The sequence below is a fragment of the Trachinotus anak genome, unplaced genomic scaffold (genome assembly GCF_046630095.1).
Source record: "Trachinotus anak isolate AG129_WGS33_773 ecotype Australia unplaced genomic scaffold, CSIRO_AGI_Tana_v1 ptg000001l, whole genome shotgun sequence".
NCBI classification, from domain to species: Eukaryota; Metazoa; Chordata; class Actinopteri; order Carangiformes; family Carangidae; genus Trachinotus; species Trachinotus anak.
The window spans coordinates 7,510,508-7,533,348 of NW_027273852.1; the positions used below are offsets into that span (position 1 = coordinate 7,510,508).

General features: G+C 39.9%; 1 protein-coding gene across 1 annotated transcript; it reads left to right on the forward strand.

Annotated features, from left to right (window-relative positions):
• Nucleotides 1-1,088: 1,088 nt before the first annotated feature.
• kcnj3a (potassium inwardly rectifying channel subfamily J member 3a) lies at nucleotides 1,089-22,519 on the forward strand. The gene is made up of 3 exons (XM_071470148.1): nucleotides 1,089-2,635; nucleotides 3,685-3,901; nucleotides 20,652-22,519. The coding sequence occupies exons 1-3, from the start codon at nucleotides 1,958-1,960 to the stop codon at nucleotides 21,245-21,247; spliced, it is 1,491 nt and encodes a 496-aa protein (XP_071326249.1). The 5' UTR covers nucleotides 1,089-1,957; the 3' UTR covers nucleotides 21,248-22,519.
• The last annotated feature ends 322 nt before the right edge of the window (nucleotides 22,520-22,841 follow it).

Below are 22,841 nucleotides of genomic sequence, written 5' to 3' on the forward strand. Positions count from 1 at the left end.
TATCTTCTTTAGTAGCACAGTGTAAACTATGTTTCGCATTCACATGATATCACGTGTGATACAGTATGCAAGTATGACTATCAAGCTTGATACAGGAGTCAAGAGGTTCAACTGGTGATCTTCTTCATGTACATGTCTCCTGATATTTACTCTCTCTGAGGTGAAAATCATCAAACTAAACTGATCTCTAAACTGTTTTATGCCCCGTGTCCCCAGCTACAACTGGCTGCTTTTGTAAATTTCAAAGCTGCAGCCATCAGCGATTTCTTGATTAAGTGGTAATCGTGCTTTTAGCAGGGAGAAATATTGCCGAACACACTGATTTAGTATAATTAGCAACATCACAATACTGAGCGAAGAAGTAGAAGGAGAGGGAGAAATAGAGATGGTGGTATGTTGTTCATCCTGACTCATGTGTGATTGAGAGACACCATACAAGCCTGGTTAACTGTCCTGTGGGTGTATTCCTCTGTGGCCATGCTATGATAAGTGAATCCTGAGTGGTGCATCCTGGTTGCAGGTCTTTGTCCCCCTGAGATTTCATACAGTTTGCTGTGACTGTCAGCAGCTTTCCATGCAGAACTTGTTTCCCCCGTTAAGATCTCCTGCGTATATATAGCATTCACAGGATGAATCTGGTGCAGCCACCCATGGAAGTGGGGTCATGAGTGGCTGTTAGCAGAGGTGAACCAGGAGAACAACCAGTAAACAAGGTGCATTTGTGGGGGGACTTTTACTTAAACTGCAGATAAGATGTGGAGAAAATATATTTGCTCAGCATCATGAAACTATGCTTCATGGCAGTGTGTGTGCAACAGAGAGATAAGGATGTAAAATACTGTTGTTTTTTTGTTACTATTTTTTATCATAGCTACAATTTTTTTTATATATTTACTATCTTGGCAATATCCACACTGCTATTCATTTATTGTAAGAGGCTAAAATGTGGCGTTCATAGTCATCATAGTATCTTGGCTGCAGTTTCATGTATTTGATCACTTGGAAAAAAAAAAAAAAACCTGTCAAACCAAGCGAATCCTCTTCCCTCCTCCTCCAAATTGTCTGCCTTTGTAGTACCACTAGGCAACAGTGAGTGCATCACTGGAAACGTGGAAGTGGGCAGGAGCCGCGCAGGGAAACCGAAGGAAAAGAAGGATCTAAGCAGCCAAGAGAGCATTTGCTGGATCTCTACCGCTGAACCATGACAATCCAGTCGACATTTTTCTAAGAGAGGAGGGAAGGTACCCGAAAAGAGCCTGGCAATCAGCGTCGATGCGCGCAGCCAAAAATGACGACAGTGGGACAGTGATTTTCTTCCTCCAGCTCGTCATTTTTCATATGCTTGGATGCAATTCATCTCCTATGTGTGCAGATCACAAAGGAAGGACTGGAAACCGACTCATCTCCAACACATTCGCACGAGTGCGCACAGAGACGTTTCACCCTGGAAACCGATTCCAGCGAATAATTACGCAGAGATATTGGTGTTTAATGGCGCACTGAGGGATTTTGAACTTTCGCATGAAAACTTACTCTGCGAGTACACTTTGGAACAGGTCGTTGAATAGCCCCAACCTTCACGGGCGATGAGTAATCCACGACGTAGCAGCTGATAAACCTGTAAAACCTGGACTGCGACTGGCGCGTTTGGACACCTTATCCTGTGCGTCGCTTAAAAAGGCTTCATATGGCTTCTATCTTCGGGCTCCGTAAACTACTCGCACATTGTTGATGTTTCATGGCTGTAGAGTGTAGCAGCAGCAGTGTGTGGCGAAAGAGGACGATGCAAGACTAACCGGGGCGAAGACAGCGCACTTTTATCGCCTTATTTCCAAACAGGAGACATTGCGCACGGGCATTAACGACTGCAGCAACTACAACCCAGACTTTTTTTTTTTTTTTTTTTTTCCATTTGCATTGAATCCTTTGTTATTTCTTTCGCTGCTGTCATCGTAGTATGTCTGCACTTCGAAAGAAATTTGGGGACGATTATCAGGTAGTGACCACCTCATCTAGCGGGTCTGGATTCAATCAGCCTCCCCCAGAGAAAAAGAGGAAGAGGCAGCGGTTCGTGGACAAGAACGGGCGATGTAACGTCCAGCATGGGAACCTGGGTGGTGAAACCAGCAGATACCTCTCAGACTTATTCACGACACTGGTAGATTTGAAATGGCGCTGGAATCTATTTATTTTCATCCTCACCTACACAGTCGCTTGGCTCTTCATGGCCTCTATGTGGTGGTTCATCGCGTACATCAGAGGAGACCTCAACAAAGCTCACAATGACAAGTACACTCCATGTGTGGCCAATGTCTATAACTTTCCCTCGGCCTTTCTCTTCTTCATAGAGACCGAGGCCACTATAGGATATGGCTACAGATACATCACAGACAAATGCCCCGAGGGGATCATTCTCTTTCTTTTCCAGTCGATCCTCGGATCGATCGTCGATGCCTTCTTGATCGGGTGCATGTTTATCAAGATGTCTCAGCCCAAGAAAAGGGCCGAGACTTTGATGTTCAGTGAACATGCGGCGATTTCTATGCGAGATGGGAAACTAACTCTCATGTTCAGGGTGGGCAACCTGCGTAACAGCCATATGGTCTCCGCACAGATCCGCTGCAAATTACTGAAAGTAAGTGGTACTACTTTTAGTCGGGATGCAATCTATCTTCTTGTTCTATCCCAGTGGTTTGTCATGGCCCACTTCATGATTTCTTTTTTTTTTTTTTTTTTTTTAGGAAAATTGGTACAGTAGGGCCTACACACTGACATTTAAGCCTACTCCTAACTGTGCACAAAGCTATGAGGCATTAGTAGACAAAACTACATTCTCATCTCCAAATATCACAATGGATGCAAAGAAATCCAACAGCTGTGCTAAACTATAGCACCACATGCAAATTACGCATGACCACGTCAAAATGTCCCTTGTCAGACCTGGCTAAGAACATTTTATTATATTCTTATTTCTGAAATTGTTTCAAGAGTTGAATGACAAAGTGGCAGTGTGTTAAAACTTGTTGTAGATGTGCTGTTGTCCCTCATCAGGAGAACATCTATGGATTTCCCTGCTGTCCACTTCCTGACTTCACAAAAGTCTATAGTAAACTCTATCGTAGACCCATAACAACCTTTTCTTTGCAATGCTCTACAATGCAAATGCATACCCACCAGTTATCATGGTAATATACTGGAATACAGTGATAGTGTAGGAGATTAAATGTAGTCTCCCATGAAGTTTAAGTTAAGTATAAACTCAGTAAGTCTGAACAAAGACATACTGCAACCACACCCAGCTTTGTAACTTATTAAAAATGTTTTATACACAGTGAAGCTTTTTACCTGTTTCTAGTTGCAATGTCCTGAAACAGCAGATGAGTCCAAGGCAGATGAACCTAATAGTACCAAGACATTTGAAACAACTGATTTGAGTCAGTTGCTTCAAACAGGATACATTTTAAGACTCAGTGGCACATCAGGTCACATGCTGAGATGGGTATTCTTCCAGTCTGGATGCCTCTTTAGACATAATGTAGGAAAATTATAGTCATCTTTCTGATAGATAAAATGTGCAAAGGCTGACACAAAGGCCTTTGAAAAGCTGTAGATGAGTCTGTCTTACCCCGTCCTTTCCCCCCACCAAACATCTCTGTCTCTGTCTGTTTCTGTACGCTTCCGTAGTCTCGCCAGACGCCCGAAGGCGAGTTTCTTCCGCTGGATCAGTTGGAGTTGGACGTGGGTTTCAGTACCGGGGCAGACCAGCTCTTTCTCGTCTCACCACTCACGATCTGCCATGTGATTGACACCAAAAGCCCCTTCTACGACCTCTCCCAGAGGTCCATGCAAACAGAGCAGTTTGAAATTGTGGTGATACTAGAGGGAATAGTAGAGACTACAGGTGAGTACCCACAGATGTGCATTTTTATAGGCCTGTTTTGGTAAAAAAAACAAAAACAAAAAAAAAACAAAAAAAATGAGTCTGTAGCCTGTTTTACTGCCTGTTGTAGCTGCAGGCTAAACATAGAGTAGCTGAAGATGTTGTATTTTCTTTTGAGGTGTTTGTCTATCATCTATTTCTGCAACAAATCTTATGAATAATAGGGAGCTGTCACAGGTGCTAATAGCTGACATCCAAGTGGACTGACTATCGACCTTTTGATTGCATTTCATAGATTTTTATTTCTGTGGCAACTATGGAGTTAATAATAATAATAATAGCAGTGGTTATCCTTTATAAATCATAGATTATTGATTTTCTGTTGCAGGTACTAAGTAAAAGAATTTTTTATCTATATATTAAAACGCTTTCTTGGTTCCGGGAAGCAGAGCCAAGCTACCGAGGAGCACTTTCAAACTCCATCAGGTCACTTTTAGGCTTTACACATTTTCTTTTTCTCATTTGAGACAAATTCCTTTCCTCCGTCTTTGTGCCCGAACAGCACTTACCTCACGGCTGCTATTTCTCAGAGGGGATAATAATTTGCTTTCTAAGGTCCCTTAGGAATTAGGGAATTCCATTTCCACATGATGAGTAACGCCATGAGTAAAATTCTCCACTGTGGTCATTTTGAATGCAACCATTTATTTGACACAGCTGATACAGCGGTGTGGGGAGAGCTCCTTCAGTGTTACAGAGTGAACAGAGGAGCAGTTGTGATATGACGGTCCAGGGAAAACAGCATATGGAGATGTGACAGGGAGGCTCACAGGCTGACACTGCAGACGGCAATTAGCAAAGATCTTCAGCTCCTAACCGATAGTTTTGATTGTCATATTTTTGCAGTTTTATTAAAGTCTCTTTGCAGCTGAGATGTATCTGACACATGATTCTTCACAAGAAGACAAGAGTAATTGCAATGTGCAGTTAATTAACCTGAACTTGCCCGATGCTGTGTACCAGTTACTTTGTTTTTAAATTATGAATATATTCAGTGTAGTTTTAATTATCATTGATATATTGGCAGATATTTATAGTATAACAGTGACTGTCAGAGAAGCATGTGTCATGATATTGCCCTCGTTCATAATAGTCACCATCTCAGTCTTAATTAAAGGGATTTGGCTTCATTCTTTGGGATTGTTATGCTCATGTTTGCACTTCACACACATTTCTGCATTAAGGAGCAGTTGTGGTTATGTGAAGTTGGAGGAAAAGGCTGATGAAGAAACAATCTGTGGTTAAAAATTGATGTACAGTGAAAGTCTAAATCCTCAGACGCTTTCATTTCTGGCCAATGTAACTCTGTTTCCATGGCAACCTCTCCTTGAGTATTCAGGATTGCAGCACTGCACCTAAACTTAGGTTTTTTATTCCTATGGTATAGGAATCATAACACAATCTCAGTAATAAACCGGGCAAACATACGATGCCAAACATGAAATGAGATTGCTGTGCTGATAACATCACCTGGTACTAGGGAGGATCTCCTCTGAAATACGAAAAGCCCACAGAGGCGTTACTGTACCATGAAGTGCTTGCCAGAACAGGTGATACAGCAGGGAAAGAATAAGATGAAATATTCATGAGGCTCTGTGTTTACTAGTGAAGAAGCTGCCCATCTCCTCAGATCTGTCTTTTTTTGTTATGTGAGGAAAAACCATTGTCTGGAACACAAGTTAAAATACTCTTCACTGCAGATTAAAGCTTCACAATCCCAGGTTCTTTGGTCTTCTTACTAGAAAATAACAGACACAGCAGTATACCCTTTTTGACATAGTAACCTTTTGTTCCCCTACATCACACAAAAATATTTTGGACTGAGGTTCTCTTTACACACAAGAGAAAATCGGAGCACGTAGGAGCACCGGATTGTTCCATTTTGCTGTAACCTCTGACAACCTCTACATTGTATAAAAAAGCTATGAGCTTGAGCTTGTTTTTGATCAGCACCTCAGTATGATGCACCTTCCAAATGAGACATGTAGGATGTCTGGTAGCAGCATATTTTCTTCTGGAGCAATGCCAGTTGTGGCTTTGTGGTATTGAGTTGGCTCTCTAACATGGCTACAGATGATGTTGCACTGTTGAGGATGAATTGGCTTTACATCATGTTGCAATTAATGTACTGTACATGCTGTCTGACTGCTTGCACTGAAAAAACAGAGGTGTGCTCTGTGGAGGGGAAAAAGAGCACAAACAAGAGACCCGTAGTAAGTTTTGGATGAGTTCACGGCACTAACAGGAACGGTGTCTGACACAATAACAATCAATACAAATGACAAAAACCACATTGCTCCCCGACATGTAGCTCTACAGCGACTGCTATGTCAGTGGCTACAGAGCAAATATGCGTGCATAAGGCTCTGTGTGTGTGTGAGCGCTTCATCCACCAAGCTGATTTACTTCCCCATTATTAGTGCACTACGTGACAGGTGAAATGGACAACAAAAGAGGAATTTAATACTGGTAAAGTCAATATTGGTTGTGTGTGTATAGTGCTAATTCTAATAAATAATACATAAAAAGTTATCCAATAAATTCAAATGTTTTTATGATGGAGTTGTGCAGAAAAAAATGTACCTATTAGATTTTACAGTTGACAATACGCTTATTAATTCTGTGAGACTCAAACTGCTCCCACTTCATGTTATGATATCTCAATGTTATTTCTTTGGAATTATTGTATGCATATTATATCCATCTTGGAGCACCAAGATAGAAACTCTGTTTATATAGTAGGGATACAACAGAGGGTTATTTTAATTATTGATCAATGTGCTGATTATATTCTTGATTAATAATTGAATACAAACTTCTAGTACAAAATCATAAAAAATGAAATGAAAAAAATAAATAAATACAGATCACAATTTTTTTCAGAGCCCGAGATCATGTCCTCAGATTGCCTGTTTTGTCTGACTAACACTTCAAAAGCCAAACATGTTCAGCACGCAACGATGCAAAACAGAAAAGCAGGAAATCAATGGAAGAGGAGGAGCTAGTGAATGTTTGCCATACTTGCTTCAAAAATTACAGTTATAATGTTATACATGATACGATCAGTACATTGAAGAAACGCTGACTAATGCGTGTCACAAGTCACCAAATGTTGATAGCAAACGTATCAGCAGACTGACAACGTATTTTGTATCTTTACTCTGTAGTATCTGTTCTTGCTCCACTGAAACACCTGCTTAAGGTTACTTCAGTAGCTGCAATCTTTTCCTAACCTTAACCAAAGGGCTACTGTTGCCTAAAGCCGAACCTCACACAGGACACAGGAAGTGAAGCCCGGTGTCAAAGGCCTGTGCTTTGTGTGGCCACCAACCACCCTGACCACCTCCCTGTCTCCTAGAAATTACATTTATATATTACTAAATTGGTTCCCCAATTATACGTCTACATTTCAAGGAGTTGTGGGAAGGTGGTCAGGGTGGATGGTGAGTGTACAAATCCCAGGACTTCAGGAACTAGGGTTCACATCCTGAGTCCCATCTGTGGTTTAGGTAACAGAGGCACTTTGGTTTAAGTTAGGGAAAGATCGTGGGTTTTAGTTAAATGTTAATTAACCCATGATGTCTCCAGTCACTGCAGACTTTTTCTTGAATAAACCAAGAGCGTAATCTTTCCCTAACCTCAAACAGGTGCTGCCCTAAACATAAACATAACCATCAATGTGGGGCGGGGCAATTTACCCTGTAATCATTCTAATTGGCCCATACAGTTTTGTGACGTCATGTGATTTCCAGTGTAGAACCAACCACTCAGCCAGAGTAACTGAAAATGGCTACAGTGTGTATGTGTGCAGGGCCTTTAATTTATTGTGGAGCAGGTTTTCATTCTAAATATTAAGAACACAGTGTTTATCTTGAATGTGTGAAAAATAATAGGAAAACAAATTATATAATGATATAATGACATGTTAATGGCATTGCAGCTTCATTTTTCGCTGTTCCACTACAGAGCTGACGATGATGACCTGCCTTTGACTCATCAGCTGATTCAGAGCTACTATATGCAGTCTTAAAATACATCAGGAGTTTAGATAAGTGTCCCATTAACACCAGTAATGCTGTTCAACACTACAAAGGCTTAAATCCCAAGCCAGAGGCAATCTGTTCATTAGTGGAGCTGATTATTGAGAACCCAAAATAAACTGTAGCTGCTGGTAACAGACGTTTAGGTGCCTCTAGCCACGAAACCAATCAGCGTATTGCAACTAAATTCATTTCACGATTTTCGGTGTTGAATTTGCACAGGATGCAGTCACAACACTCCCGTGTGAATGCTGCATTCATGGAGTTTAAGACCATGCAGTTTTCAGATCGGAGACATAATAACTAACAAAGATAAACAAGCTGATGATTTATTTCATGGGGAACTCATTTTCATTAAGGAACAGAAAGAAGTCTGTCGGTACATTAGTCAACCCTGAAATTTTGTATAATGCTTTAGGTCTAATATGGTGAAAACACAGTGTTAAGATCTCTAGAAGCTTTGCAAAATGTTTTTGAATTCACTCATCAGCTATGAAAAGCAGTGATTCATGAGGGTAAACTGTATCATCAGCATAAACCTTTTTTCTTCTCAGATTGACGTGACTTTCATGCAAATGAGTGTGATCACTACGCTTGCCGTGAAATTCATTTCATTTTTTTTGGCAACGTTACCAAGGTTTTTAGGATTCACAGGCATAAAGTTTACTCCACAGTAAACTCTAAGCTTAGTATTCATTTAGATGCTTGTGTTTGAGTTTCAGTCAGACTTTATTTAAGTCTTCAGACGATCTCTCTCTGCTTAGTGGACTAACTAATAATCTCCATGTTTGTAAATGATCTTCCACTGATTGTGTATTTGACATAAAATGCTGCATCGCATTTCATCTCAATTTGGTTCTGAGGCAAATGACGGCAAAAAAATACTCCCTCTTCTTTTTGATAAAGTTGTACGTTGATTTTGATTGTTTTCAGAGATGTCTGTCAGGCCCCTTCTTTTTCATATCCTATCCTATGATTCACAGAGTATCCCAGTTATCTGCCCATTTTAAAATGAGTGTGGGGGTGGCAGGGGTTGGTTGCATATAGAGTGGATCTGGCAATGTTAATGTGTGTATAAATACAGTATTGACTGGAGCGTATAATGATTCGCCTGCATATATTTCAACATTTGAAACTGTGCTTGCACCCCTATCTTTTAATTGAACTTTGAGTTTGGATCTGTTTTAGGAGTGAGAAGACGCTAAAATATAATGATTTGTTTTGGTGTAAATAGATGGATCTTCAATATTTATGATTAGATATATTAATTATTAATAAAAAAGACACTAAAGAGACTACACCACGAAAAAGTAATTACCTGACCTGCGTAGTGGAAAAATAATTTTGTTATATAATACTCATATAATCATCGTAGCTTCAATTAAGTTATTGTTGTGCAACAAATACATATAAAGCGTATATTTAGAAAATGAAATTGTGTAATAATTGCTTTGATGCAGTCTCTGTCTAGTAGTAAAGCCAGCCAGCATAATTAATTGGAAACATCTATTGCCACTGATTAGCAGAGCAGCCAATGTCATGGCCCGATCTGTGTTTTATCATCAGCAGCAGTAATTGAAATGAAAATGGAGAGCTTTCTGTTGCGCTGGAGGCCTAATAGTTTCAATCATACGAGTAAGAGGCCATAGCCCCGGAGGTCTGGGGTCACGTGACGTCAGGATCCTCAGAGCTTAGGTAAACACGGGCACAAGTGATATGAGCCTGGTGTGACAGACTGTGCCGTCCTCTGGAGAAACTGACCATAATTCATTCCGAGTCATTACACCGAAAGCGAGTCCTCTCTTCCCAGTGTCGCGCTCCCTGCTGCAGCCCTGCGGGTCAAAGGGTTAAAGGGGGTTCAGTGGGGAAGTTAACACTGCAGATCAGGTGAGAGCAGGAGTTTCCAATTAAATCTAATGTGCTCTGGGTGAGAGCTCAGGAGAGGAGTGTCTGCCCCCGCCGAGCTCCACCTGTGCAGCCGAGGTGATAAGCCACATGTTGGATACCTTACAGCTCTCTTGTTAAAATGTATTTCACGCTTTTGGTTCACTTGTCTTTATTAACAATACATTTTCCAGCTACCTGCTTTGAATATTTCAGCACAACAATGCTGGCAGTGTTTGCAGCGTCACGTACACGTCTAGTGATACATAAAGTCTGGCTCTGAATACAATAAGGTAATGATATATTTCCCAAGTAATCTTTAGTTAACAGCTTAGATAGTGTGGTATTACTAGTCATCATGTTCATTAAAACTCTTCTGGAATATAAACTAGTACATTTACTCAAGTATTCTCACATACAAATTTGAGGTAGCTGTACTTTTTACTTCAACTCCATGTACATTTCAGTGATGATTATAGTACTTTTTACTCAACTTCATTAGCGTGACAGCTATAGTTATTAGTTACATTGCAATGAAGATTTTACATACAAACAATATGATGCTGCTATAAAACATAATGCATTGTTATTGAAGAAAATACCCAACAGTAAATGAACAAGTTCAATTAGCTTCAGCTTCACTTTAAGTACATTATATCGATACACTTAAGTAATGCTGTATTTTTATATCATATTATTGGTATTTTTACTTGAGTAATGTGAAAAATATACGTTATTGAATTAAGTAAATTAAATATATAAAATTAAAAGCAACACAAATGGATTAGATTTGAAATAATTTCAGAGGTTTGATGAAAACCATGAAGATGTACATAATCCAATAATGTCTACAGTGTTACAAGCGCCCTGCAATAAATACCAACTTTGTGACTCATAATGTTCTATTCTGAGACAGGCTTTTAGAGCGTTGGGTCTTTTCAGTCTATGTTATGGTGTACTGGATCGTAACAGATTGTATTCTGTACATACTGTACATAGGGGTTATAGCTACAATATAATTAATTTCATTACGACAATAATAAAAATTACAGCTTCAAAATCACCATAGAGATGAGTCGACACCCCACACAGTCTAAAAATGAACTGAAGTTTATAAGCTTCACAAACATTTGTTGTAAAGGCTGTTTAGAGTTATTTAATTAAATTACATCAAGGGTGTTCAATAAAATTTGTCCACCCCCTGTATATTGGCAATTACTGTACAATGACTCATTATGCCCTGCACAAAGGCAACCTGGTTTAGCTTGCATGTTGTATCAAATAACACTGAAATTAGCAACACTAATTTCACATAAACAAACAAGAGTATTGCAGGAATGTGAGTGAGATTTACCTCCTATGTCTTCTGTACATACAATAATTGCACTGGGGATGGACTCCACATAATGGGCATTGCAGCGAACCAGCTATGACATCCTGGATTCATTATCCCTTTTTAGATGAACTGTGCTGGGCTCCCAAGGGGGAGCACGGTAATTGTGTCTTTAGGGATTTGTCAAGTCCCTGTTGGATGGCAATAAATCACTGGTAGACGAGGTGCGGTGGCAGGCCTTGGATGAACTTGCTCTGTGACGAAAGCAAGCGGAAATGCATTCTCCAACAATGCCTCACTCTCCCTGTCATGCTACGAAGAATTAGAAATAATGGACCAGGTCTCACATGGTTTTGTCTCAGAAGATGTGTCTGCTGTGTTGTTGTGAGAAGGACACTTTTTTTAAATGATTAACGACACAAACTGGAGACCTCAACATTAACCCCCGTTCAGATGGAGGACAGGGCAAAGTGTTACATGGCCGTAATTGAGATAATATTGTGGCTCCACCCGTTTGAGGTGATAGCTGTGAGGAAGGTTGTGGTGCACTTGCACTGTTGGTCAGTGGCAGCATTGATTGGCGGAGCTGTGACCGTCCCTGAAGTGCAGGTGAATCAATCCTGCAGCATAAACACAGAGCCACATGAACATGTTGTTCTCAAAGCTTGTCTTCAGGCAAGACCCTCCTCTGGGATGTCTCCTTCTATTTTTATCAATCAGACATGCTTGAGTTTACTGGAATAATCTGCTCGCTAGCTCGAGTGGCAAACTTGAAACAACGATTGAGACTTTGTCTTAACGGTGATGGAGTCCTTTTCTTTTTACCATGCAATCCAACCTTTCTGCTGTAACTCCTCATCATGCTCTTCGTCATTTAAGTAGATTTAATATCTGAAATCAATATGAGATTACGGCTTTCACTCTTCCAGTGTGTTTTATGGAGAGAAAATGGTCTTCTGATCATTTCTGCACTCAATATATAATGAAGAGAAAATCATTCACAGCCCCGGCTGGTGTGAGCATATCCCCGGCATGATTTTTCCTATTTGACTGATAGTGGTTGTTTGGCCTAAAGGAAATCCATCGATTGCCGTTTTGCTTAACTGGCTCCCTTTACAGCAGCATTCAGCATTGCCTTCACTTGGTAATGTGTGCTCTCCTGGCTGTGTTAATGGCCTACAGCCATATGTTCCTCTAGCCTGCCTGACACCCCACCTTGTGTGGAGATGGTTGGCAGCCCCTGCTTCTATTCCCTTCCCTTCCTTCCCTTTCCAGCAGCCTCCACACTCAAGCAATTGCCTCAGCATCCAGGCTCTCCCCTCCCCCACAGCAGTGCACTTCCCCTGCCTTTTCCCTCCATCAGCTTCCTCCTTGTTCTCATTGCTCGGCCGCTGCTGCTGTATGGGTGGAATAAAACCTCGGAGCTGCAAACAACTAGAAGCCACCTTCACTAATGGATCGCACACCAAAACAGTATTTAACCGAGGGAGGGGACTTATTTTAATCTTTGAAAAGTCAGACTGTGAAAAACAGGTCACTGAATGCTTCTAGATTTTTCTACCACTTGATGGTGGTCACCATAGAAACAGATAATCAGACAGGACTTGTGGCCACAACAGCAGTATCTGCATCAAAATTAGATTTTTTTATTCTATTATAGGAACAGTTAGTTTTTTCCTTTGTGACATCTCATTGAAAAAGAATAACAAGTCAGTTGTGAAAAGCCAAACTACTCAGAACGACATTACTCACACTTGTGAATTGAACTTTCCTCTCTTCAGTAAGCTTGAATACACAGCTCGGCTTCCTTAAATTCTCCCCTTCTTAGCTTCCCATTACCATATTCAGCACAGCAGCTGAAAATGGTGTATCACAGATCCTAAAAGAAGACAAAGAGGAACTCTGCTCCCTGTTTCCCCAAAATGAAAAACAGGATAACTGTTAAATTAATCGTTGTACCTCACACTCCAGCCGTGCAGCAAAGACATTTTGTGGACCGCCTTGGCCGCAGCGAATGCTCCGACAATGGGAGCAAGCAGTCAGATAAAAGGGTGAATCTTGGACGGTGTTGTGTGGTGGCTCTCTGTGTGTGCAACGTCCAGATTCCCATGCTTGTTTTTGCTAGCATTTTTCTCATACATAACACTTGAGCTGTTTCCACAGCCGTGATAGACTGTCAGGGGACTTTGCTGACAACACTGCACTGGTGAGTGAGTTTGTGTGTGTGTGTGTGTGTGTGTGAGACTGTGTGTGACCATTTGAGTGACTGAGTGAAAGGGAAAGCCAGACAGACAAAGAGAGAGCGAGCGAGAGAGAGAGAGAGAGGGAGGGGGGGAGAGAGAGAGAGAGAGAGAGAGCGAGAGAGTGGGATAGGAAGGTTATTTGTGATTTTGTCACTAAATAGGGGGTTGCAAAGAACTCTTTGACGCCCACCTTCCTTTTTCAGTGACTTGCATTGTGAAGAGTTCATCTAGAGAAGTCATTTGAATAAACCTTCATTTTCACATAGCCGTCAATTTTGAGTGTCATTCGCTCGGTGCCTGTGGGTTGTTGAATCATATAATAGCAGTGATTTATTTTATTCAAAAATCTAGATTGAGACTCTGCCTAGATGATTTGACAGAGCTGCAATAAATAGATCTCTGCTCTCAGGTCTGCCCCTTGACTTTACTCTGTCCTCAGTGTGTCAAGTGCAAATCCTCAGCTGAGAATATGACTGAGCCCGGTGGCAAACGGATATGATCCTCCGGCTTCTACAACCTGGATATGCTTCTTTTAGACGACCGAGTCTGTGAATACCACTTAGGTTTTTTTTTCTCAGCTACTATCAAGAGACACTGGCAGACTGCCTTCGAGTTTACAGTGCTTTTCTATTCCAGCCACCAAAGAACCCATTTTATCTTTGCTGTCACTCCGCTGACTCTGCGGCTGCTTCACTTTGTGAGACCAGAGAGGCAGTCAGCTCTGTGTTATCAAGGAAAAGTGCATTTATTTAGAGTCTCAAGCTGAGAAGGCTTTTGGGCATCTAAATCTCAAAGTTTATTCTTGACACGAGTTCCTGCCTTTTTCTTTCTCAGTCTATAATGGAATAACTTGGGAGTCTATGAAATATTGCATATACTGTAGAGTGCAGACAGAGCACCTGTAATCTCCACAGCTCAGTGTTACAGTATATACAGTCACTTCCTCCGTTTTTAAAATTCTATTTGGATCATTCCTGGAGATTTCACTTAAAAACAGGGTTGTTGCTGAGATGGCATAAAAATCTCAGCGTGTTACTCAAATGCACACATCAAGGCAGAAAACTTTTTTTTTTTTTTCCTCTGATTTTCTGCCTTCTTTCCCCTCTGAAATTGACGTTTAATGATATGCATTTTTTTCCAATCTCTTTGGAATTTGTGGATTCAGCAGAGGATTATTCTAATGCCGCTCCTGCTGTCGCATGCTGCAGATATTGCATATGAGAGCAGTAAACTGCCTGGTGAACTTCAGCAATGAAGGACTTCAGAGAGGATTTCACACTTTTGCAGGATTAAGATACTATACATTGGCCAGTCAGAAAACATCACCTATCCCTCAGCCTGTAAACTGTAGACATCATTTCATGAAACACAGGATGGAGAGCTATAGTGGAACAGTTCTTACAAGTTGATATATTATTTGCTTTATGTGTTGAATCATATTTTGCTTGTAATTCTGTTGCATTTACACGTAATTTTTATTCTTCATGTGCTGCATTTAATATTTTTGTTGATATGCAGGATATTTTGTATGATTTTATTTCTTTTTTTTTTCTCTTTTTGGAAAATACTTCAAACCTGTGCTGTGCAACAAATCAAATGAAATATAGAGTTCAGATGAAATGAGAAACCCTGATGCCTCAGCTGACCTGACGTGATGCAAATGAAAACGTTGTTTAGCCTATGTGTTATAGTGATGCATCATTAAGTAGTTTCATGTTTGGTACTTAAATACTAATAAAATACTTTCTGTTACTTAAAGCAGTATGGATAGATTTTTAGGGGCAGGGGAACAAGCTGTAAACACAACGGTACATATCACCTCATAAATTTGATGTGGTGAACATATTAGCAAACAGTTGGCTAATTATATCAGCAGCAGCCACAGAGCAGCATTAGCATTTATTCAAAGTTGTGTTTCTGGCCACCTGGCAAATGGAACCCCACTATTCACTCTCCTTTTAGCTATTTTAGATACCTGGCTTTTAAGCTGCCAAATGCTCCACTTTGTCTTTCTAGTGTCTGGTGATGAGCAAATAGCGTATATTTGGTTTATCAGCTACATAGGGGGTGTTGTGATATACCAAAATGAAATATTGAAATCCTGTTAATAATGCACATATGATAATAGCCTGATGGCAGATGTTTGGCCTTGTGGATCTTTTGTTTATCATTTCATCTGGTTGACTTTTCACTATCCAGTAAGTGTAATTTTTTTTGTTCACTTGTTGTACAGCTATGGTCACAGACTCTCTCTTCACGTCCCTACACTAAGTAATTTGCCAAAAAAGAGACAAAACACACAATAAACAAAGTTAAACATGAAGTGACTGATCGCATTATTATTATTATTTTTTAATTTAATATTTTAACATTTTCTGTAGATATCACGATAATATCATTATCTTTATGAGAGTAAACCAAAAGTGATTTGTGAGTTTGTCATGACAAGTGCCCCTTTCACATTACACATAGTCATTTTTATTAATTATTGATATAAAATTATTGATTAGTGAAGCTTTAAGTATTTTTTTGAATGTTGCACTTTCTCCTGTAAAGTAACAATGATTGATTTGAATCTCTAATTGCTCTCACATGCTGATGAGACTGCTAGCATAAGAGACACTGTAGTAGTTTCATAATTTCCAAAATCATAATCTGTACTAAGATTTTCTTTGTTGTACAACTGGTGAGAAATATATGCTACCATAAGTCAATATATAACATACAACAGTGCATTTGCACAATACATATAATATTGGTAAATCAACCAGAACACTGTTGGTTCTCTAACAGGGGTGTTACTAAATCTTTCACTATACGGCACTTTATTGTGAAGGGGCATTCCATTGTGGATTTGAGATATATTGGTATTGGCTTCTACTGAGTCACAAAGGGGAAGAGATAACCATTTACTGAAATTAGAAGTGTAATGGATCCTCAGAGTTACAAATTTCGCTCCTAATGGGCTGAATGAGGAATTGTCTCGGCACCGATTCCAATGATGTTGTTCCCTCCTGGTTTCTTCTGCCCCCCTCTTTCCCCTAACAGGGCTAATGTTTGTTTAACTGTATTCTCTATTGTTCATGAGTGACAGAATGAATGCATCTGCTTATCTGTTGATTTGCTTTTATTTTGATGATTTCAGTTACCCTATCTGCAAGCCAGTTTTTTTTTGTCTTAAAAAATCTCAGAAAATAGTAAAAAAAAAAAAAAAAAAAGCCTACCACGGGTCTTCTTCTTCAGAGCCTGAAGTCATGTGCTCAAAACTTAGCATTTGAGAAGCAGAGAAACCAGCATTTTTAGCATATTTGTTTTAAAAAAATTAAACACGTTACGAATAAATTAATTGTCTGCTATGACACTATCCTTTCTGAACTTATGGGATGAATAGAAAACCCAGGATCTCAGGAATTTGGTGTTTTCTTCCTTCAGGTAAACTCAAAGAACGCCTCCAAATGTGCTAAACATATTTACCTATGTTGAATGCTAATGCAGCCACTGTATTAAAATCACAAATGCTTTGTCCCAAAGCTTTGTCACACGTCACACCCTGTGCTTCTTCATCAAATAAAGGCCATAAAAATGACTGGCCTATAGTCGGGTCTACCTAGCATAGGGCATAAAAAGTGTGTACAAAAATAGTCTCATCTTGTGAGTGAGCTGGCGTGGTTTCACTTTTCACCACTGATGTTAACTGATGTTACAGACACCTCTAACCGGCTGTGACAAAACAGCAGACCCCTCATCAGAGGTGTTTCTTTCTCACTGCTGTGATGCTCTACAGTTGCTTTGCTCCCAGCAGCAAACAGCAGCAGAGAGAGGGACGGGGTCATTATGTTTTTTTCCCCCCTCCCTGCTGTATGTGCGTTTATGACACAATGCTCATGTGATACGAAGATGACACGGATATAAAACAGCAATATACTGTAAAGACGATAGATGACAGAGGAAGAGAAAGCTGCTCTGTGCGTTATTAAAGATGACATTTGTAGTATGAGCGCCAGCCTTCACTGATGAGAAGTCACCAAAATATATGATTTACCCACTCCACCAAAGCAAAAGCACTCTGAGAGGAGATTTAGTGTGGATGGATGATTTGACCATGCCTTCAATGGAAAATCCATTTTGAGCAGTTTGAATGCTTTTTCTTTCTTTTCTTTTTTTTTATTCTTCTTTCTGTCGTGATCTAAGAGAGACTTTTGTTTTGTGTTGTCACTATTACTTTTGCCCAAACTCAGCAGTGGAAAGGTTTATGGCTGTTGCATGCGCACATTCCTACAGTTTTGTTTCCATAGAAACACTGAGTCCCAGGCAGCGTGTATTTTAGAGTTACATAAGGCTTCACCAGTGATACGAAATACACTCAGATATGAGTATTCTCATTTGACTGGATACCTATTTTAAGGGATAACACACAGAAGCTGCAGAAAATGTCAAAATCAGGTTTTCTCTTTTTTTATATTGGTGCTATTTTTGGCTGCTTACTCTGTTATGTGATCTTTGTGAAGTCTTTGGTGAACATATCCCTTGACATACCATCGCAAAATGAACTGTGTTGTGGCCTCACTGAAATTGGAGGCGCACAGTTAATTAGCATTGCTGTGTCTGTTATACTGTGTGCCGTATGAATGTGGGTGTTGCAGAACAGCTGGTCTTTAGCAACACAATTGTATGTACATGATGCAACCAGGTCTATAATTGTGCAATGGCCCAGGCACCAATCCTTGAATAATGTATAGGAATTAAATGTATATTAATGACGGTGATTAAATCTAGTACCATTGTTGGTTTTTGAAGAAAGGTACGTCTGATTAGCCCGTCCACATCAGAGAGATTTCTTTCGGGGAGTGGGGGGACTGAGAGGCTTCTGAGGAAGGGGAACAGGTTGAACAGGGATTCAGCTCCAGGCCTGCAGGGTTCATGGGTTTCTAGAGACAAGAGGTCTTACAGTAACTCCTACACCATCTGCACGAACAATAGAGCATTATTAATAGATGTAAGATGAAGCTATTTGGGTCCTGTATATTACTGTAGGAACCTTTTGCCTCAGGCACAATTTCACTTTACTTGTTCAAGCCTTTTTTTCTTATCATGCATCAGTAAAGTTGCTATTGATGTTTTAGTTCTGTATACGCAGTATGGATGTCTAGTTAGCATCACAGCATTGACTGTGCTATTCAATAAAACAGGTGCTGCTGACTTCTGGTGACTAAGTAGCTGTTATAAAGCCTAAACGCCACACTGTTGTCAGAATCAGTATACATAAGCCTGTTGGTGATCAAATGGTGACTGTGCTTTGGCTGGAGGCAGTTAACAGGCTCACAATACAATAAAATTTCCATTCACACTTAACTCTCAATCGCTTTGGCCCTAAAGTTGTCATTAGTTTTGCCCACTTTATTCACTGCTGCATTGCACACTTCCATGTGCCTAAAGGCTCCGGGCCTCTGAAGCAATCGCGCAGAAGTAATGCTTTGAATACCCCAAACGCACTTGATGTTCAGTCTCTTGCACATCTGCGATTATGTTCAGAGCTGTTATCAGTGAATTATTTTATGACCTTGGGAATCGGGCGGAATCACAGATGCCTCTAGTTTTCAACGATGACATCCTCGCAATCAGCAGCGATGTCTCACTGTGAATGAGCGTTTTAGACCCAACTGCTGCTGCCAGAACAATATTAAGCTGGTAATTAAAACATGTGATAATAACCTACTGCAGTCCCTGATTTCCTAATGGATTTCAACAAGCCTTAACATGAGTACCCCCAGCCATTCCTCTACACTAAAAGGGGGGCTTTTTGAGCTGATTTAGCAAATTTAGTGTTTTGCCTTACATGTAAACCTAATTATAGATTTTTCTAAGCTTAGTTTTCTCTAAGAAGTTTTTTCAGCGTACTGTTGCTAGAATGGACAGGGCTTTGGCATAGTATGCAGTTAAGTATGATAATGCACAGGCAGATATGATAGCAGCTGCTGAATAGTGTTGATGAGTAATCACGAATGAACATCCAATAACTTTGCATGGAAAAAAAACTAACAACAAAAACACTGATCACTAATTCAAACCTCGTAATTTTGCTAATTGCATTAATTTGTTTGTAAGGAGTTTTTAAGCAGGTATTTAATTCAGAGTCCCCTGTGACGGAAAATTTATTCCAAGTGTATCATAATCTGCTATGGTGCCAAATTTGCAGAGCATAGTGCACACACAAACCCAGAGCAAGCTAAATAGTTTTTTTTTTTTTTTTTCTGGATGGTTTCTCTAGCTGAACAATGTTATGAAACTGATACTTTATGTAACTTTTTCTGTTTTGGATTAGAATGTATCCCTTTTATTGTATAAGAAAGCTCCTAACATAAAAATAGATTTTGGTGTGAGCCAGACCTCCTGAAGTCTTTGCCTGCAGCCACTCTCCGTCTGGGTTTTCCCTCTCCAGCAATTTGATTAACTTAATCCTTTATCTTTTGTAGCTCCTAGCCAAGCTTAAGGTGCGGACTGAACTGTTAAGTATCAGGAGAGATTATGTGCGGAAGACCTGTTTATTTATCTTTACTAACTAAAACAAGTATCCTTTCTCATGTAAACTTACTCTTCCTTTTATTAAATTCATGGAATTGTGTCATCTTCAGGTTTATGTGTCAGCTGTAACCTGTCTTTTATGCATTAATGTGGAGCCTCGGGTAAACAAAGCAGAAAATCTAAATACTATAAAAAAAATTACATTGATATCAAATTTACTCTGTGAACACAGGGCCCTGGCAGTTATGGCATAGACTCCTACAGTAATTTCAGAGTGTTTAAATAATTAACCATTCCTATTTTAAAAAGCAAAACAAAACAAAAACAAAAAACATCATGAATAATACTACACTACACTTTTAATTATTTTTTAATTTACACTGGAAATTGCTCATCATGTCTAGAAACTGAAAATCAAAAGCTTTTTATTTAGGCAGCTGGCTCTGTAATACAGTAAGTACTGACTCAATGAGGCGGTGGCAAGAATCCTGGTGGATAACATATTGTTGATTCCTATGGAACAGTGCCAAGCATATAATTAAATCATGGTTGTGTTGTTTAATACTAGAGTCATGAAATGTTTCATAGGCTCTACTGTGTTGGGCTGCAGTGAGACAATGAGATAAATTGTCATAATTTGTGAAGCCTCACAGTTATTTTTGTGTTGTCCCCCCCCCCCCCCTTGACAGGGATGACCTGCCAAGCAAGGACGTCTTACACTGAGGACGAGGTTCTGTGGGGACACCGCTTCTTCCCGGTTATCTCCTTGGAGGAAGGCTTCTTTAAGGTGGACTACTCTCAGTTCCACGCCACATTTGAGGTGCCCACCCCTCCGTACAGCGTGAAGGAGCAGGAGGAGGCTCTGCTCCTCTCGTCGCCCCTCATGGCTCCGTCCCTGTGCAACAGTGGGGAGAAGAACAGCTCCCTGGACTGCCTGGAGACCCTGGAGGACAATGACAGCACCACCAAGCTGCCCACCAAGCTCCAGAAGATCACAGGGCGGGATGGCCTGCCCAAGAAGCTACTAAGGATGAGCTCCACCACCTCAGAGATGACTTACAGCTTTGGAGACCTGCCCATGAAGCTGCAGCGAATCAGCTCTGTTCCCGGCGTCTCTGATGATAAGCAGGCTGGTAAGGCCTCCAAGATCAGCACAGAGCCCATCAGTAAGTCAGTGGCGGACTTACCTCCCAAGCTGCAGCGACTGGCCGGGGGAGGAGGGGGCAGGATGGACGGACACTTGCCACCCAAACTCAGAAAGATGAATTCAGATCGCTTTACATAAAGCAGGCAACATATTTTAACTTATGCCATCCACCTTTATTTCCCTACCTGGAGTCCTTGTACTATTCCTAATTTATTAATGGACAATATTCTTATATTAAAAGAAATGTAGAATATGTGCACAAATACCTTATATAAAGTAGGGTGATGGAATTGAGCACATTTGTCCCTGGATGTAAGTGTACATGCTATGATGAAAGACCTCTGACTCTTTTTTTTAGGATAATGTACAATTAGCACAATCTGGCATGTAAGAAACAGCGCATGTAGAACAAAATCTCAATAATTTCTGGCATGACATTTATTGATATCTTATTTTACAAAAACAATTTCATTAGTGAATTTACTGACAGTGAAAAATTGCACAAAGCCATATGATTTACAACGTGGAAAACTTACATTACATGGTTCTAATTTGTGGTGACGAAAGGCACATACATTTGTTTTGAGTTGACTGCTTTTGTTGTTTAATGTAAAATTGTGGCAATGTTATGTTGATTGCATGCTCCTCTTATTGACTTAGCTATACAAAGGTAATAGACAAAGATGTTTAGCCTTAACTATATTACCTTGTTTCCATTTTCATGTTTGTTCACAGCTGTATTTTTGGTATTTCATATATAGACTATTTTACCATGTGCGATTTTATGACTTTATTAGTTGATCAAATACCGAATATGTTGCTAGATGATGCGCTTTACATTTGAAAATGCATCATCTGCATCATATTACCTGTCTGAGCTGGACACAATGCCACACAATTTCACTTGCTTATTAAAGTAACACTTAAGTTGAAAGAATCAGTACTTGTACTTGATAAGCACAAAGCAATCATTATATTATACCCTATGATATTAGAAAGCATTTATGGGCATTTTGTCTTAAATTAACTGCTTATGGCAGTAGTTCGGTACTGTGCAATCACTTTGTTTCATTACAAAATCAGTTTAATCTGCAGTAGGCCTGTGTGGTCATATGAGACACTCCATTAGAATTTCAACTTAGGTGTTACTGGTTAGATTTAGAGGTGGGCCTGTAAGGAAATCATAACCTTTGTCTTAAGGGCCCATATTCTCTCTCCTCTGTGATGAAAGCAATAATATTATAATGACTATAATCTTTATATAGCCACAGGGTCTACCACAGCCCTATATTCATTCCGTTTACTGAATCCATGCCATAAAAATCTGGTTTTCTCTAAATGCATCAAAGACATTGTATGATACCCAATCTCTTCAGGAATAAAGATCTGACATAACTGTTTAGCATCTTGCTACTTTGACCGGATGTAATGCATGCTTTTACAGTTCAAATCAATAAATTGTTATAAATGAGCTTATTACAGGGGGTGGTCAAAATGATGGAGGACCAACAACACTTTTACCTCACTGTAAAGAGCTGGCCTGTATGCCTGCCTCTACCACCGCATACGTGTGCTCATCACCCAAAGCTAAGAATATTCAAATCACTGTGGATATAACAATTTTTACTGTTTACCTGAAAGGAATGGTGACACTGTGGAAAATGTAACTATTTGTTTTCTTGCCAAGGTTTACAGGAAAAGATCGATACCACTCTCACAGTTATACGGTATG